The 16,134-nt window shown below is 40.4% G+C and overlaps 1 protein-coding gene across 1 annotated transcript in view; it reads right to left on the bottom strand.

Moving 5' to 3' along the window:
* Positions 1 to 16,134, bottom strand: part of CNTNAP5 (contactin associated protein family member 5) — a 269,761-nt gene that overhangs the window by 24,605 nt on the left and 229,022 nt on the right. Inside the window, exons 18-19 of the mRNA XM_063400823.1 lie at positions 15,462 to 15,701; positions 13,942 to 14,166 (exon numbers count right to left, since the gene is read on the bottom strand). Coding sequence (XP_063256893.1) covers positions 13,942 to 14,166; positions 15,462 to 15,701 — 465 coding nt within the window. The remainder of the gene's footprint in view (positions 1 to 13,941; positions 14,167 to 15,461; positions 15,702 to 16,134) is intronic.

A 16,134-nucleotide genomic window follows, 5' to 3' on the forward strand; every position in this document is an offset into this window, starting at 1 on the left:
TATGCATTGGCAACCAAAATCCATGGAATTGTAGTACCATAGAGTTAAAAAAGCTGTTCTGGTGCTATTTTTAACTGTCTCCAAAGAGAAAATGAATGCTGACAGCACCCCAACCCTGAGAAATGGTCCTGCATTTATTCCCTTTTCTGAAAAGCATCAGGACTTTTTCCACCTCTATACATCTCACAGTGAAGTTGGTATCCCTTCGAGATGGAATCCCTAGTCCAGTTAAGATCATCCCCCCTCCTTTTCCCTTACCAGGATGTTTTCCTTCTAAAAGCTGTATGTTTTAAAAAAAAAGTTTTACAAAATTCAGCATATCCCAGATGAGCACTGACACTCTCTGGGGTTTGTAGGATAAAAAAATAGCTTCCAAAATCAAGAAAAAAAAGAGAATGAACTGTTAGGATGAAGGCTTTTTAGCTGATTGAGAGGTCTGCTGGATCAGGAGAAATTTTAAAGTTAAAAAAAAAAAAAAGCGATAAAAGGCATTTAAATTCTCACACATAGCTATGGACATTAGAGGGGAGTTTGTGAAGACATCAAGGTCAGTAAAAACTGCTAAATTATTCCGTGTGATATTATAGGTCCCAATTCAGCTGCCCCAAATCACACTGCACAGCTCCCAGCCCTCATTGCAGTGAGGGCAAGGAGGTGCTGTCCATCACCATGACTGTCACACTCAAAGGTCCAAACCTAAATCACAGTCCCATTATCTGGTGCTGAACAAAACATGCATCAGCAGGGATTAACAGTGTAAACATCTTGGAAACACTTAAGAAATACATGAGAAAAGAAGCCCAAGTGCAAGGAAGTTCTTCAGATTTGCTCTGGAATGGGCAGAGCTGATAAAAAGTGGAAAGGTTGACTGACCCTGCACACCACGGCCAAGATGACCACACAGAGTAAAAGCTGGAACTAAAATGTGATAGTCTAACAGACTGCTCCAAACTAAAAATCATTTCTCAGCAGAAGCACTTGATAGGCTGCCTCTTACCTGGAGACTTTGAAAGGGATGTAAAGCAGAAAATGGAACAGGGCCTGGGTGTGGTCTGTGACCTTAGTTTGTAAATGTGAACAAAACTCCTCTGCTCCTTTTGAAGGCTATGAACACACATGTATATAACATTATAACTGGTATACTGTATGCAGGTAATCAACAACAACAACCAGCACATCTGTGTTCAAAGGGAGCCAGCAGGACATGCAGGCTATCCAGGCTCTCAGCTGCTGCAAACTGGGATTTACCCATTGACTTTGTCAGGGAAGCACTGATTTTAAACCAGAAACCATCTGTTCCACTTTTTTGGGAGACAATGGAGGAGGCTCTTGGCATCCATTAAGAATAGATCTTACTTTCTAAAGTGGTGCAATTTCACCTTAAATCATGTAAAGAGATCGGTGAATGGCATTTTATTTTGTTAAATTGCTTTGAGTTCCAGCAGCAACTTTTCTTATGGACAGCTGCTCTCCAAAACTATTGAATTCAAATTGGCATTTTGCCTGGGGGAAAAACTGCATTAATATAAACCAGAAGTACATGGGCTCATCTTGTGAGGTGTTTTGAATTTTCACCGTTGTAGGTGAGAGTTTGCCTTGCATCAATACTAAAACTTCTGTCTTAAGATTACAGAATAGTTTTCCTGGCAGATTAAATTGCCATTTTATTACTTGACAAGCAAAATAAATGGATTTTTAATTAGGATTATTATTAAGAATTTTATTTTGTCCTCTGAATTTTGATTATCTGGTCCACTGACTTTCTCCATCACATCAGCCCAGTGTCAGTAACTGCAAATTTAAATCAGTGCATAAACCAGCTCTATTCTCCCTCTTCTTATTTTGCATCATTTTAGTCTCACAAGAGGGGTTCACACTAATCATGAGCAGTGTAATTTCTGTCAGTCTTGTTGTAGTCAAGCCTGTCATCCTCTTTTCAGCTCTCCATGCCTGAGCATGCACACCTGGAGTGTCATAATGCTCAAGCAATGCACAACCAGTTGTGTTCCTTCTCTAATGTACATTGAATTGCTTGGAGCAGTTGTTTTTAACTCAATAAGGGAGGGAGAGAAAGAAAAAGAAAGATATCCTTCTTCTGGGCCTGGGCTAGGAAATTTAGTGGGCACATTACCCCAGAAGTATTAGGTAAGAGTAGATTCACACATGATTATTGTAGCTATCCATTCCCTTCAGCTTTGAACTCTGCCTCTAGGGCAGCCTGAGAGGGGGGCAGGCTTAGCTCAGCCACAGAGTTACCGAGCACAGCACGGCCTCTTTTCAGCACTTCCTGAGGAAATGATTCCATGTGGCTGCCACGCTGCTGGGATGAGGCCGCTGCCAGGGCAAAGCTGGCTCGCTGCACATCCCCATGGTCTTCAGTCTGCAACCTGCTATAATCCACAACTGTAGGGCTGAGTGACATCTCCCTGGTGATATCAAACAGCTAAGAGCCTTTTGAACAGGATTCTTGGGGGTTCCTTTGTGCAGAGGGATGTCCTGGGAAACAGAGACTGAAGGGCAGTATTTATGCCACCCCATGCTGGTGACTAAGTCTGAGGTGGCTTTTCTGAAACAAAACACTCCCAGGACACTCTTTCAATGATGATGGAGGCCAGCACTTGTACTTGCTAGAAGAACACTAATGATCAGTGTCAGCATAACCAACCTCCAGGCAGCTACAGCACCAGCATGGTGCCTTCAAATTGCTGCTTTTTTTTCGGAGGCTAAGCTGCTGTAGTAGCTCTTATGTCTAGTGGTAATAAGGATACAAAACTGGTTAGAGATTTCAAAGTGTTCAGTCTGAAGAACCAAAAAAATATTCCCAGACTGCGCAGTGTGAAGAAATAGTTTGGTCATGGTGTTACAAATTCTGTGTCCCAAACCTGTGCTGATTGAACATGCCAACAGGAGAGCTGCCTTTCTTTTGTCTGCCTGTGCAGCAGTGCCTGTGTGGAATGTCAGAAACAATCTGTTGGCTTTGTGGCCTATGCCCACCAACTTTGCACTCATTCTGGACTGCCAAAGCTTGTGTTGAAAATCAAATAGGATTTTTAAATCATCATCTAGAAAAGGGAGGATGTTACACAGAGCATTCTAGCTAAGGAAAAGACTCCCTTGTTTGAAAGACCTCGGCCAGTGCTAGGTATTCAGCAAAAAAGATTAAAGCATCTTTGCAGAAAACAGAAATGGATATCAGCAATTTGATCTGTAAATCCATCATTCTTAAGTCAAATTCTTGTCACACGTGTCACCAGGACCACAGGTCTTGTGTCACTTCATCTTGAAGGATCAAACAGCAAGGAAGGGAATGGCATCCTCTGGAGTCTGAGACTTCTCTGCAGGACCTTTATTTATGGCAACTGGTTCTAAATGAGCCCAAATTGAGCCCAACTACTCTCGCCAACTTCAGCAGCACTTTTTAATGACTTAAACTGGCTGGAGCAGCTGGCGAGACATCTTGCTGTGCTCAGAGAAGCTGAGGTTAATTCAGGGAACACATGTGGGTGGCACATGTAGAATGTACAAATTTATCACCATCGTGTAACATCAGTTACAAATTTAAACCAGGGCAGCTGACAACTCTGATTTGGGGAAAATGTGTGTATGAAACAGTGAAACACTGCATTAGATAAAAGGGCATTGGACTACCCCTGCCTGTGTTCTGCCTCAGAGGCACCCAGAAAGATGGTTAGGAGTAACAGAACTTCTTAGAGCTGTCTCAACTCGACAGTCACCCTTGTTGAACTGCTGGATTTTAACTAGACCACCACATGCACCCTCCAGACTCACCCAAGGTATAGCTGAAAGAAAATAATTAGGGAAAGCACAAATGAAACCAAGGGTGGAATATAGGCTACTGATGTTGCTATTATGAAAAAAAGATTAAATTTTAAAAACCTAAATTATTTCACTCAAAAGCCATTTGCAGATCATGAGGTATAAATGTTAGTTCAATCCTGATTGCAGAACAACACAGGACAATTTTCAGTCATCTCCACCACAAAATACATCTCTGGGAACTTGCACAGCTTCACTGTGGCAGTGTCCCTCTTCATAGCCTAGATATTTAAAAATGAACCACCATTTTCTCAGTTAGGAGCAGCTGGCTTAGAAACATGTTCCTTAATTAGCAGCTTTTCCCCAGGGATATTTACTCAGTAAATTTACTCTCCACTGGAAGTGCTGCTGGTGATTTTAAGAACAGAGCCCATCTCTTCAGTGTCCAGTGGCATTTAACTAAGAAAGTAGTTCCATTTTTTAGGGGATGACTCTTGCTATTTGTTTTCCATGGAAAAAACAAAGAAGAAAAACTGTTGAACATGTTTGCTTATATCACTACTCAGCTATTACATTTGCTTAGACATTATTGTTTCATAGGGCTTAGAAAAAAAATCCAGCATTCAGTTTTTTGCAGTCTCTTCCTGTAATTAAAAAAAAAAAAAAAGGAGGTTATTGAATGCCTCTCACTCAATGCTTGATACATTCAGGACTCAAGGATCATATTCAGGACATCTTATGCGAAATAAAAAATACCAAACCAGCACTTTGTCTTCATATTGCATGTCTTTAACTTAGGAAAAAAAACACACACAGCAAAAGGAGCCTATCTGGAGGCCCATGACCTCAGTTCACTTTACAATCCTGCTAGACAGCTGGACCCAGATTGAGATTGTCACTTAAACATCAATAAATGTAGCTGGTTCCCTTACGTGACTGAGAAATGTGTTTAACCTTCACAGACATCTCATTCCAACCAGCTGCTAGCTGGCTGAACACAGACTGACCAGCAATTAACAGGGAATGGGCAGATGCTTCTTGCTTCAAAGGTAAAAAACACAGCAAAATCTAAAAAAAAAGACCCAGAGGATCACAAGCAGAGAGCTCACGATGCACATACTGAATGACCTAAACACAGAGCTTATTCCAGTGATTTTAAGGGGACCACTTCTCTGAACAAAACAGCTCCTGTGTGTGGTGATGTGGCTGGGTCTAAAATGGGAACAGGGTAACCCATGGATGTGGGAAAAAAATAAACACTGTCTCTCCAGTTCAGTTCATGGGTAAGCATACACAGTGGTGCTTTTGTGTACCCGGGAGGCAACAGACAGAGCACTGCCACAATTTGGGATCTACCAGCTTGAAGGCTGGTGACAAATCATCTTCCTTCTTTATACCATAGTTTATCCATTGGTAAAATACATGAATATTCATCTGTTGGAAAATGACATGAAACATCTGAGGGAGGGGCAATTTAAAAAACCCACTGTTAGTCATTATCATTATCTCTACATTCCTAGGTATTTATTTTTGGGGAAGAAGGGTTTGCTGTTTTTTTTAAAGTGATGCAACATTAACTATCTTTTTTTCGCTGAACATGACTGAATATAAAGATGAAGAAGAGAACTGAGGGTTTCAGTTGTAGTTAAATCTTCCTGAAAGCATCTGCTTTCTGATGATAAGATTTATTCTAGTAAATTTTAAACCAAACCTTTTCTACAGATTCTTTGAAATTTTAAAACACTTTCACTTTAAGAACCTTCATTAACAAAGGCTATCACAGAATCATAGAAAGATGTGGGTAGGAAAGGACCTAAAGATCACCTAGCTCCAACTTGCTGCCATAGAGAGGGACATGGGAAGGAACACCTTTCATTAGACTTGGTTGCTCAAAGTCCTTTCCAACCTGGTCCTGTACACTTCCAGGGCTGGGTATCCAAAACTTCTCTGCCCAACCCATTCCACAGCCTCAGCACCCTCACAGTGAATTTCTTCCTAACATCAAATCTAAACATACCCTCTTTCGGTGTGAAGCCATCCCCCCTTGCCCCATCACTCCATACTCTCGTAACACATCCTGTCCAGATTTCTTGTAGTCCCCCTCTAAATACTGGAAGGGCTCTAAGTGTCCTCAGCGCCTTCTCTTCTCCAGGTTGAACCCCAGCTCTCTCAGCCTGTCTGATGATTTTTGTAGCCCTCCTCTGGATTCGCCCCAACAAGAGCGTGTCCTCCTCATGCTGGGAGCCCAGAGCTGTCTGAGGGATCTCACTGCAGTGGAGCAGAGGGGAAGAACCCCCTCACACACCTTGCTGACCACACTGGATGCAGGGACCATGCAGGGTCTGTTTGGGTTTCCAACTTGTGAGATCACACTGCCAGGTCATGTTGAGCTCCTCAATCAACACTCCCAAGTCTGTTTCCTCAGGGCTGACCTCAACCCATTCCACATCCAGCCTACAAGAGTGCTTAGGATTGCCCATAATCATGTTCAGGACCTTGCACTTAGCCTTGTTGAACTTCATGATTTGAAGCCTCTGTGTCACACTCTTGGACACAATACTCATATCTCTGCTCAAATCTCCCTTTCTGTCTTTAAACACACACTGGATGCCAATAGTCTGACACTCAGACATTCAGCAGGCCTATGGTTTACTCACCCTTTTATGAAGTAGAATCTTGCCAGGCTTCCATCTCCCTCTACACATCTTAAGACTATCAGAGCAGCCAGGATAGCAGGAAGAGTTTTTGTTCTTTACCCAGTGAATGGAACATAAATTATCATCCTATGAATTTTACTCCAAAAATTCAACCTTGCTTTGCAAATTATGCAGCATCATTAACGCTGTGTGAACAGATCTTGGGAAAAAAAGACAGACCTGTTGTGATACCCTGAGAAAGTCATCCAGGCCTGCCCTCACCAAGATTCTGGCTCTGAGTTTCCATTTTTCCTAATATCTTTTAACCATTCTTCTTTCCATTTTGGCAGTAAAAATGCCTGTTCAAGCAAGGACTTGTTTCATGCCGACCTAACAAATAGCCATTATGTTCAGCAATGAGAACACAGAAAAAAAGATGGTATGAACAGGAAAAAAAAAAGAAGCAATTTGAGCACTGCATGATGCCTGAGCAGGAGAGCGAGCAATAATCTTCTAGACAAAACTAGTGAAAAGTAATAATATGCTTCTTCTAAAACCTCCTTCTCATTCTTAACTCATAATAAAGGCAGCACAGAACTTTGTAGATTAATGGCTTTCTGTGGTTAATAACGCTTGTTTGTGTTGAGCTCTAGAGAAACTGCCTGGTTGGCCAGGAATCTCTGGGAGATTTTCTGCTCCTCTGACCAGCAAGGATTGCCTATTTCCTGGGTTATGCCAGTCTGTGAATGGAGAAGTTGGGTCCTCTAGTGAGTGACCTCCTGATTACAGCAACCTTTCAAGGGCGATATTTGAGCTTGGAACTAGCTGCAACCACTGGGAGACAAAGAAGTGACTCATGCTCTTAAGTCATCTAATGGGAAAAATCAGAGGAAGAATGAATAATTTACCTAGTAAAAATCCTTTTGCAAGAACCATAGAACGGCAGCATTGTAATGACTTTTCTCTAGTCAAATATCTGCTTACACACACAAACTTCCAGTAACTTACTGGAATGCAAATGCAAACTGTTGTCATTTCTCCCAGAATCTTGGAATGGCTGAGGTTGTAAGGGATCTCTGGAGGACATGCTGTCCATCCCTGCCCCACCAAAAGGACCCTTCAAGTCAGCTGCCCAGGGCCATGTCCAGATAGCTTTTGGATACCTCCAAGGATGGAGACTCCACAATTCTCTAGGCATGATGTGCCAGTACTCAGTCACCCTCACACTAAAAGTCTCATATTCAGAGGAAGCCTCATGTGTTTTGGTTTGTGCCCATTGCCTTGCAACAACATCTTCCAGTTCTCTCAGCACTTGTGAGTGCATCCCACCAGTGCCCATGGCTTTATGTGTGCCCAGTTTGCTTAATGCAAATTCCCTGATCTGATCCTCTTTCACCAACTGTACATCTACCTTGCTCCAGACTTTTCCCCCTGCAGTTCCTGAAGGCCACTCTCATTTGTAAAAACTAGGACATAAACACCCAATTTCACCAAGAAAGGCAAGAAGGAAGAAATCACCTTTTCATGATGCATACAGGGCAACTGATATGCTAAGGGAAAAATTACCATTAATAGGGATACCACATACAAGACAGAGAAGGAGATTTGTTTGGACCCAGACTCAGTCTTCCAAGTATTAGGCTCTCTATTGTGTACAAACAGCTACACTGCTCCAAGGCAGCACCTAACTCAATGGTTCTGCTGGGCCACAGTTCTCAGTACACAGCTCAGTCTGTCCACAACACAGATAATCTTAAATCAAAAGTAACTGAAAATCGACACCTATCCATTTTCAGGGCTAAAGCTTTCAATAAAGGGGTTCTGAAATACCCTTTTTTCAGAAAAAAACTGAAGAGAATATATTTATATACATACATATATATACACATATATATGAAACATCTATTCAGACAGGACCCTCTGCCCTTCCTCTCATTCTTTTCAGGACAGTTCCAAGGAAATCCAACAATAAAAATGACTTATCAGCTGGAAAATGCGAACTACGAACTCAAGTCTTCTGGGAGATAAACACCTCCTATAAGCAAACGGGAATACAGGTTTTCTTCCCAGCTGATTATCTGCAGCCAGTGGTCTGGAGTTTTATGCCAGACAGCAGTAAGTTCAAAGTCAGCCTGTATATAGCCAGAGAACAGATCAATTATTCAGCCTGTTCAACCTTTCCTGCTCTATGTAATCCAATTACAGTTCCCTTGTTTTCCCTTGTGGGTCTCCAGAACATCTATTGGCCCTCCACTATGGCAAAATAATCTTCATGAGTACAAACATATCCATGAATCCTGCTAATGAGACAGATCTTTCAGTTTTCTCCTCTTGGAAAGCAGAGATAGGAATCTGCCAGAGTCCTTGGCTGCATGTTATGGCAGCTTCTTCTTTCAAGTTAGTTTTGCACACTTAGAAATTTAAAGTGCCATATGCTAACACAAACAAATGAAAAAATTGGATTTGGATGCCAACTTCACCTCTTTCCTCAAAGACTTTTCAGTACTGGATTTGAAGTGAAAACTCTAATCAGCATTCCTATTTTCTGTGAAGTGTGCTTACAGCAGGGAAACATCTAAGTGACCAGTGTCATTTCTAACAACAGAAGTTTCTCTCTTTAGATAAATAATCTGACAGATCTCCTGTCACCCCAACCCTGCCTACTCATGGTACCAAAGCCAGCTTCTCATTTAAGGCAGCTGGGGAAAATTTCTTTTATATTCATCATCACTGATCAAACTGTCTGTGGTCCCTCACTCAGTAAATAATGTAGGATTTCAGGGGCCAACTGCAACAGTTGCTTGCAATTATATTTAGAAGGCATATGTGAACCAGAGCTAGACTGGGAACAACCCTCAGTCACTCAAAGTTGCTGGTCTCCTCCACAAAGCTGTCTCCCACACTTCCCAACGTGACTTTCCTTCCTGCTGCTGATCTGTTAAAAGTCACTACACCTGAACCCTGACACCATTCCCCACTTCAGTCACGTAAACTGCAGGTTGTGCAGTGCCTGCTGTAAGGCACAAAGTGTGCTCAAAAGAGAAAACAACTGCACAAGCAATAGAGTAGTTGAGAGGGTCTTTCTAAAGCAGTTGGTTAATGTCCCAAAACTAAGGCAGGAAGGAAAGGAAGGAAAGTAAGGAAAAAGAACCAGAAGAATCACCCCCTGAAATCCACCCAAGTCCTATTTCCCCTGTTTTAGTTTTGACCCATAACACTTGAGAGTGTTCAGTGTAAACAATCAAAAGATTCCTTGCCTCAAAGCCTGAACTGGACTTTTTGCATCACTTTTCCACTGAGTGAGAAGAGCTTTGCTTGTTGGAGATGCAGCTCAACATACTTGAAGGCAAAAACAATAAGGAGAATTCACATGCTTTCATTAGAATGCCTGTTCATTAGAATGGCTGTTCCTGGCTTAGAGACAGGGTAAAATTACAGGAGATTATGAGTTTATAGGTAAAAATGAATCAGTAGCTTCTCACTGATAATATTTGCTTTTTTTTTTTTTTTTTGGTTTAGAGTGTTAACAGCTTACCTCTGTTACACATTGTGATTTCCTATTCACTTCAAATATCAACTGATTTCAAGACTTTATAGGTCAGGGAAATGGAGCTGATATAACTCTGTATGTAATTCTGTATGCTGAGTGCCAGAGACTTAAGAATTACTTAAGATGTTTTCATTTGTATTGCTGTTTTTAACTGTGCCTTTTTCCTTGTATTTAATCCTTCCTATGCAAAATCAGTCTTGCTTTCAAAAAAAAAAAAAAGAGAACACAGCTCAGTGTGATGGCAATAGATGCTGAAAAGGTGTGAAAAAAGGACTCAAAATGTTTAATTTCTTATGAGATTAGATAATAAATACAGATAATTTTTCCATCACTCTAGCATAGCTTGAGATTCTATCTCTCTTCTCTGATGCTAGCTATCTGCTTCTTTTCTAGATTAGGAATAATATTGTTTCCATGGAGAAAGCCAACAAAACTAAGAATCGAAGACTTGTGAAAACACTTTCTAGACAATATATTTCATCATATCCATATCCCATTTGATTGTTTGCAGGGGGTAGGAAAAATGAAGAAAGAAGAAATAAAGTTTATTTCAGTATTCTTTCTTTTAACATTTTTCTTTCCCATCACTTATTACCTTTAGGGAGTAAGGCAAAGATAATATTTCAAAGGTACTGGTAACTTCATGAAATTGTGTAATTGCAAAAATGTACAGTGAAAAGCTAGCTTGAGAAAGAAAAAAAATACTCTTTTCTTGGTAATATCTTCCCATGGATAATTTCTGTGAACTGACACACTGAGAAGACTAATTAGAGATGTTTACCCATTTTCTGTAGCTTAGTAACAGGCACTATAATTTGAAATTTCTACAGAAAGAGATATTAAAAATGCCAATCATTACAGAACTGCTAATCTCTTGGATGTGGGACCGATGGGACTCCATGAGCTTTGCATGCACACCCACCTATACATGTGTGCATGTGTATGTATATATACATATACCCATCTATATGCAATACATACACATATAGATGTAGCTGTGATTTAAAAATCCATGAAAGACTGGAGAGGAAAGGACGATGCTCCTATCTGCATATAATTTTTAAATTACATGTATGATTTCAAGGCATCAGGATTAACTAAAGGAGGAAACAATCCCTAAGTCATCTTTAAAACCATCAGCTTTTGAAAGCTTACCTGTAAACTTCCAGGACATGAGCCCACTGATCAGAGTTAAGAACACACTCAGTGGTATGGAATGTGTTATATAGGTGGGAACTGCTTCTAGAAGTATTTTATATACACAAAAACTTTATGAAATCAATAGGTTTTAGGAAATATTTCACACCTGACTGAATTAGACCATAGCTGCCTATACAAGTTCACTTTCATATAAGATCTTTTAGTACAATCTATGAACAATCCTTGCAAACAGTTTCACTTCTTTAATGTCAAATATTTAACAGGGGAAGTGAGAAGTAGGAAAAACATTCTTCTCACAGTTAGTTTTATTAACTAATAATATGCCTAGTCACTTTGTGGATAATAGAAAAGAGGAATAACAGAATATGTGAGTAGTAGCTTTAAAAATAGTTACAAAAGGTGATGTATTAAATTATACACAGACTGTTCCTACATATTTTTTTAACAAGCGGAAAGGGACTTGGGATTATGGGAAGGAGTATTACTGCTCACCTCCTAAGTGAGAATGCCCATTCCCATTTCTCCAGGAGCCTAACCTTTATTTAACCAATCAGCTATCCAGCAGGGAACCTGCTTATGTCCTACCATACACTGTCAGACTCAGCAAGATTCCTTGAAAGTGAGCCAGTAAGAGAGAAGGAATCACACTCACTTTTAATGCTACAAAGGACATTGATATTCATAGTCCAGTAACTTTATGGCAAGCATAAACCTCTTGGAGGAAGAAAGAGTAACATATCTGAACACTATTTTCATTGGAATAATTTCAATTCCAACAAGACTAAAAAGTAAAAGGACATGAAATCTAACGAATTATTCCATTTGGGACAAAAGGCAGAGAATATACATGACTGAAATGACTGTCTTGTAAAAATGTCACACAAGCATGCACTGAGTAATCCTGAAGGAGACTTTCAGGAGTTAACAAAGGTCAGCTAGTTATCTTAATCACTCTTTGCATATAGTGCTACACTATATAGTCCAGAATTTTGGAGCCTGACATCTGATCAACTGTTACCACCATATTACAAGTGCATAAAAAGAGGTGCAGATCTGAGAAAAGCACCATTGTTTGTACTGCCTGACTGCGCCAAGACCTGTTCCACCTAATTTCTACAAGTACTGAGAGTGCCTGTCTCCATCTAAGTCAAAGCCAAAGTCTGCAGATGCTGCAGCTGACAAAATGAAAGGTCATTTTCATTTTCTCAAGCTCTGCTCCTGCTGAGCTGCTACAGAATATCCTCATGTCTTGATCCCAGCTCCTTCCCCAAGCACTATTAGAGAATAGCCCTTCCAGATTCCACAATTATAGGTTGCCTATAGCGTATTCCATCAATAAAAATCACTTCACTCATGTTTCTAAGGTCATTTCAGACTACTCTGGCAGCAATAAAGGTGATTTAAATGGATATTACATTGTGATTAACTTTAGGGCTATTTCCAGTTGCCTGAGTGGCATCAAGAGACCTGAGTGTAACTGAGAAGCAGATTCCAAGGTTTCACCTCAGCAGGGGCTAACCTCCATTACCCTGGAGCTACACTAGAATATTCATACATCTGAAAACATGAACACTGGTCTACAGGAGCAAACTAGAGATGGAAATCTGGGACTGGACAGGAGAGGGTTAGGGTCACTTCAGTAGTTCCATCTCCCTGCTGAAGCTTCATTTGGAGTAGAACCATTCAGGCAGTTACTGTTCCAGTCACCTCTCCCAAGGATTAGGGTGCCAATCCACTGTCCCATGCCAGCCTCAATGCTATCCACATGACATAACCAATACACAAACTACTGCAAATCCCATATCGAGAACAAAACCTTTTTAATTTTTTTTTCACTTGTGTGGTTTCATTTGATGGTACTTGAAATCTTAGTTATTTTGGAATTTTCAAGGCTTCAGAGTGGTCTGGGTCATTTGCTCAAATCCACATATTCAACCACATTACATTGACTTCCTACTGTTCTGCCACAGGTTACTGACTCACCAATAAGCTTACTCATCACTTCCAGTGCTCCAGTGCCTGATAACTCTTGAAAAATTCAAATTTCCCCATTTGTCTGGGATGATGTTTGTCTGGAGTGAGTGTTCTGAAAACACTGCAAGGACTCAGGAGCCATAGTTTTACTGAGAAGACAAAGGTCTATGTCCCTAAAATTTTACACATTTTCAAAAAGTACCCGCATCAAGTATCTTTAAACAGGAAATGGATTTATACCTCACGTTTTGGTCAATTAACTTTGAAAACTTTGACATATTCTGGCTTTAATATTCAGACAAAATGGCCTTACTCCACTGAAAGAATGCAGCGAGGAGCAATACATTCACCAAGACAGAGGCAAAGGATAAAATTATAGTATATTTCTGCACCAAGCACTCTTGTACATACAGGTATTTCTCATTCCCTTATCTTGGTGGCCTAAGGGATCTCACTATGGAATAAATAGAAAGGAATTACTATTGTACAATCTTGCCAAATGGAAGTCAAAGCACATTTTGAGCCCCAGCAACATGATTACTCAAAGACTGATGCAAGCGTAGCACTGAATGCCAAATAAAGGGATATAAACAAGAGTGATGGCCATTTCATGAACTGAACACTATGAAGTTGATAAAGTTGAAAACACAGAAATGAACTTAAATCAGTGCAGAATTCTATACTATTCTCCCACAAAAAAACCAAATAACCCAACCCACAAAAAAAACCAAAAAAACAAACAAACAAAAAACCAACAACAACAAAAAAGAACAACCAACCCCAAAACTTCACAAATTTACACTGGTCTCTCTTGGGTAGCAGTAGCAAATCAAGACTACTTACCATTCTTGGAGAGAATCACAGCCAAATATTCATGAAAGTAGGTGTTGATGTACAGCAGAAGGCTTGGAGTGTGTGCTGTGAGAAAGCTGAAGGCGATGCTCTCCTTGGACACTACAGCATCCACATAAATGGCAGAGCTTGAGGTGCTTGCATTCTTTGTGACTGGGTAAGGTTCTTGGAAAGTATAGGTAACAGAAGTGCCGGCTTCAAATAATGCAGAAACCTCTGAAAACACATAGAAACCAAAGGGATTATTGCAAATACTACATTTTCAGATCTCCCAGGCAGGAGTGGACAAGAACTAACAGCCTCAGAAGTAGAATACTGAAAAACACCCTTGATCCAGCTGACATCATCCTTCCTTCACTTGTGTAAGAGTGTGTCCTTCCTAAAAGATTGTTTGCCCGGCACAGAGAAAAACAGTGTATGGAGACATAAATTCAATTATTTCAGTGCTGGAATCTGAATTCCACAAGATGAGCAGCCCAAATGCCCGTCAGCCAAATAAATGCTTTGTTCACCACCTTCTGACAGTGACATGTAAGGCAATATTCTCTGTCTTGCCCCCTCAATAGAATTGTTCTTTCCAGTCTCCCATTTTTAAAAGTTAATTATGAAAGCAGCACATTGACCAAAGACGGCCAGTAACGGAAGCTGTCTTTGGGAACATCAAATGAAGAGGAACATCTACCTGTGCATCCTCAGATCACTAGAACTCATGCTTCTGTTTCCATTAAACAATTAAACCAATTTACACCAGCAGGTGATGCAGCCCACTTAGGAAACCTGTTGCATTTGTGAGGTGGGGGACAGCCATGGCAATTAAAAATTCACACTGCACCTTGCTGTTACTGAGCAGTGATTTTGTTAGTTCCAAAAAGCATGTTCTCTAAATTAGATGTTCCATATTTGCCCTGCTTTTCTCTGGTGTTGACAGCATCTCCTATAAGCCACAAGAAAGGTTCAGTGAGGACACATTCACCAAAGACTGAACCATGCAAATCAGGTTTCTCCTGAAAGCTTCATGCCTATTTTAAAAATTTCTTAACGTTTGGATGGGTTGTCACAGGAATGGAAACAAAAACATAAAAAGACTACCTCTTTTTGTCACTTCAATGCTCTAAAACTTTTTAAAGAAAAGGCTTGATTTGTTAAGGTGAACAAAATAAGGTTTAAAAAACAAGCACCCTAAACATCAGACATGGTCAAGCACCTGCTATAAAAATTTCAGCCGTATTTCCTAATGTCTGGAGATAGGTACATGCAATGGAATACAGGAATCATCGTGGTAAACTTTATTAGTACAACTAACACCATTTAACTTCTGAGGCAAATACAGAAGTCAACAAAAGGAGGTGTTAGAGCCTGCTTAAGACAAACATTCAGGAACACTGAAAGGACAGCTCATAATAGAGCCTCTTTAAATGTGGGGACATCAAGCTGACAAGGGTGAAATGGTGCTGTAATTCAGAGTTACTGCACAAACCACTGAAGTCCGGGGATCAAAGCTTGCTGCCTACCTTCCTTGCAGAAAGGTCCCTCATAGGCTGAGCTGGTACAGTCACAGAAGTAACCATTATACTTTTCCACACATTTTCCTCCATTATGGCACAGGTTCCCGTAACTGCTGCAATGTCCTGGGCATCCAGGTTTAACACCAGGTGACATTTTAGCTCTCTCCTCGAGGTCAAGTTTCTGTCCATTTACATGCAGAGACCGAATGCAGCCCAAAAATCCCTTCTGTCTGGAAGCTGTTCCCCCTGAGAAGGAGAGAAAAATGGACATGCACTCATAGGTGAGTCTGCACAGCAATCAAAGCCATGAAGTTCAATCCTGAGGTACAAACACGAATCCACAAATTTAAAAAAATACATCAATGCATACAATTCAAAAGATGACAGATGGACAGTCCTGGAAACTAAAGGCATCTATTTTTACGAAAGAACTAGAAAGTTGTATGTGACACTTTCTTTTTGTCATGCTTATCTTTTTTGGTTTATCTACTGCCCTGTCTGGCATTGAAACCACAAATTCATTTAGGAGAAAGATTTGCTTCTTTATCTTATGTCTGCATATCACCAAATACATGAGAAAACCAAAGCGAAAATGTTGGGGTTTTGTTGTTTTTTCCTATTTGTTTCCTTAGTACAAACAACACCCTAATCCCACCAGCAGGAGAGATGAGTCCAGAGA

This window comes from Prinia subflava, chromosome 6 (assembly GCF_021018805.1).
Source record: "Prinia subflava isolate CZ2003 ecotype Zambia chromosome 6, Cam_Psub_1.2, whole genome shotgun sequence".
NCBI classification, from domain to species: domain Eukaryota; kingdom Metazoa; phylum Chordata; class Aves; order Passeriformes; family Cisticolidae; genus Prinia; species Prinia subflava.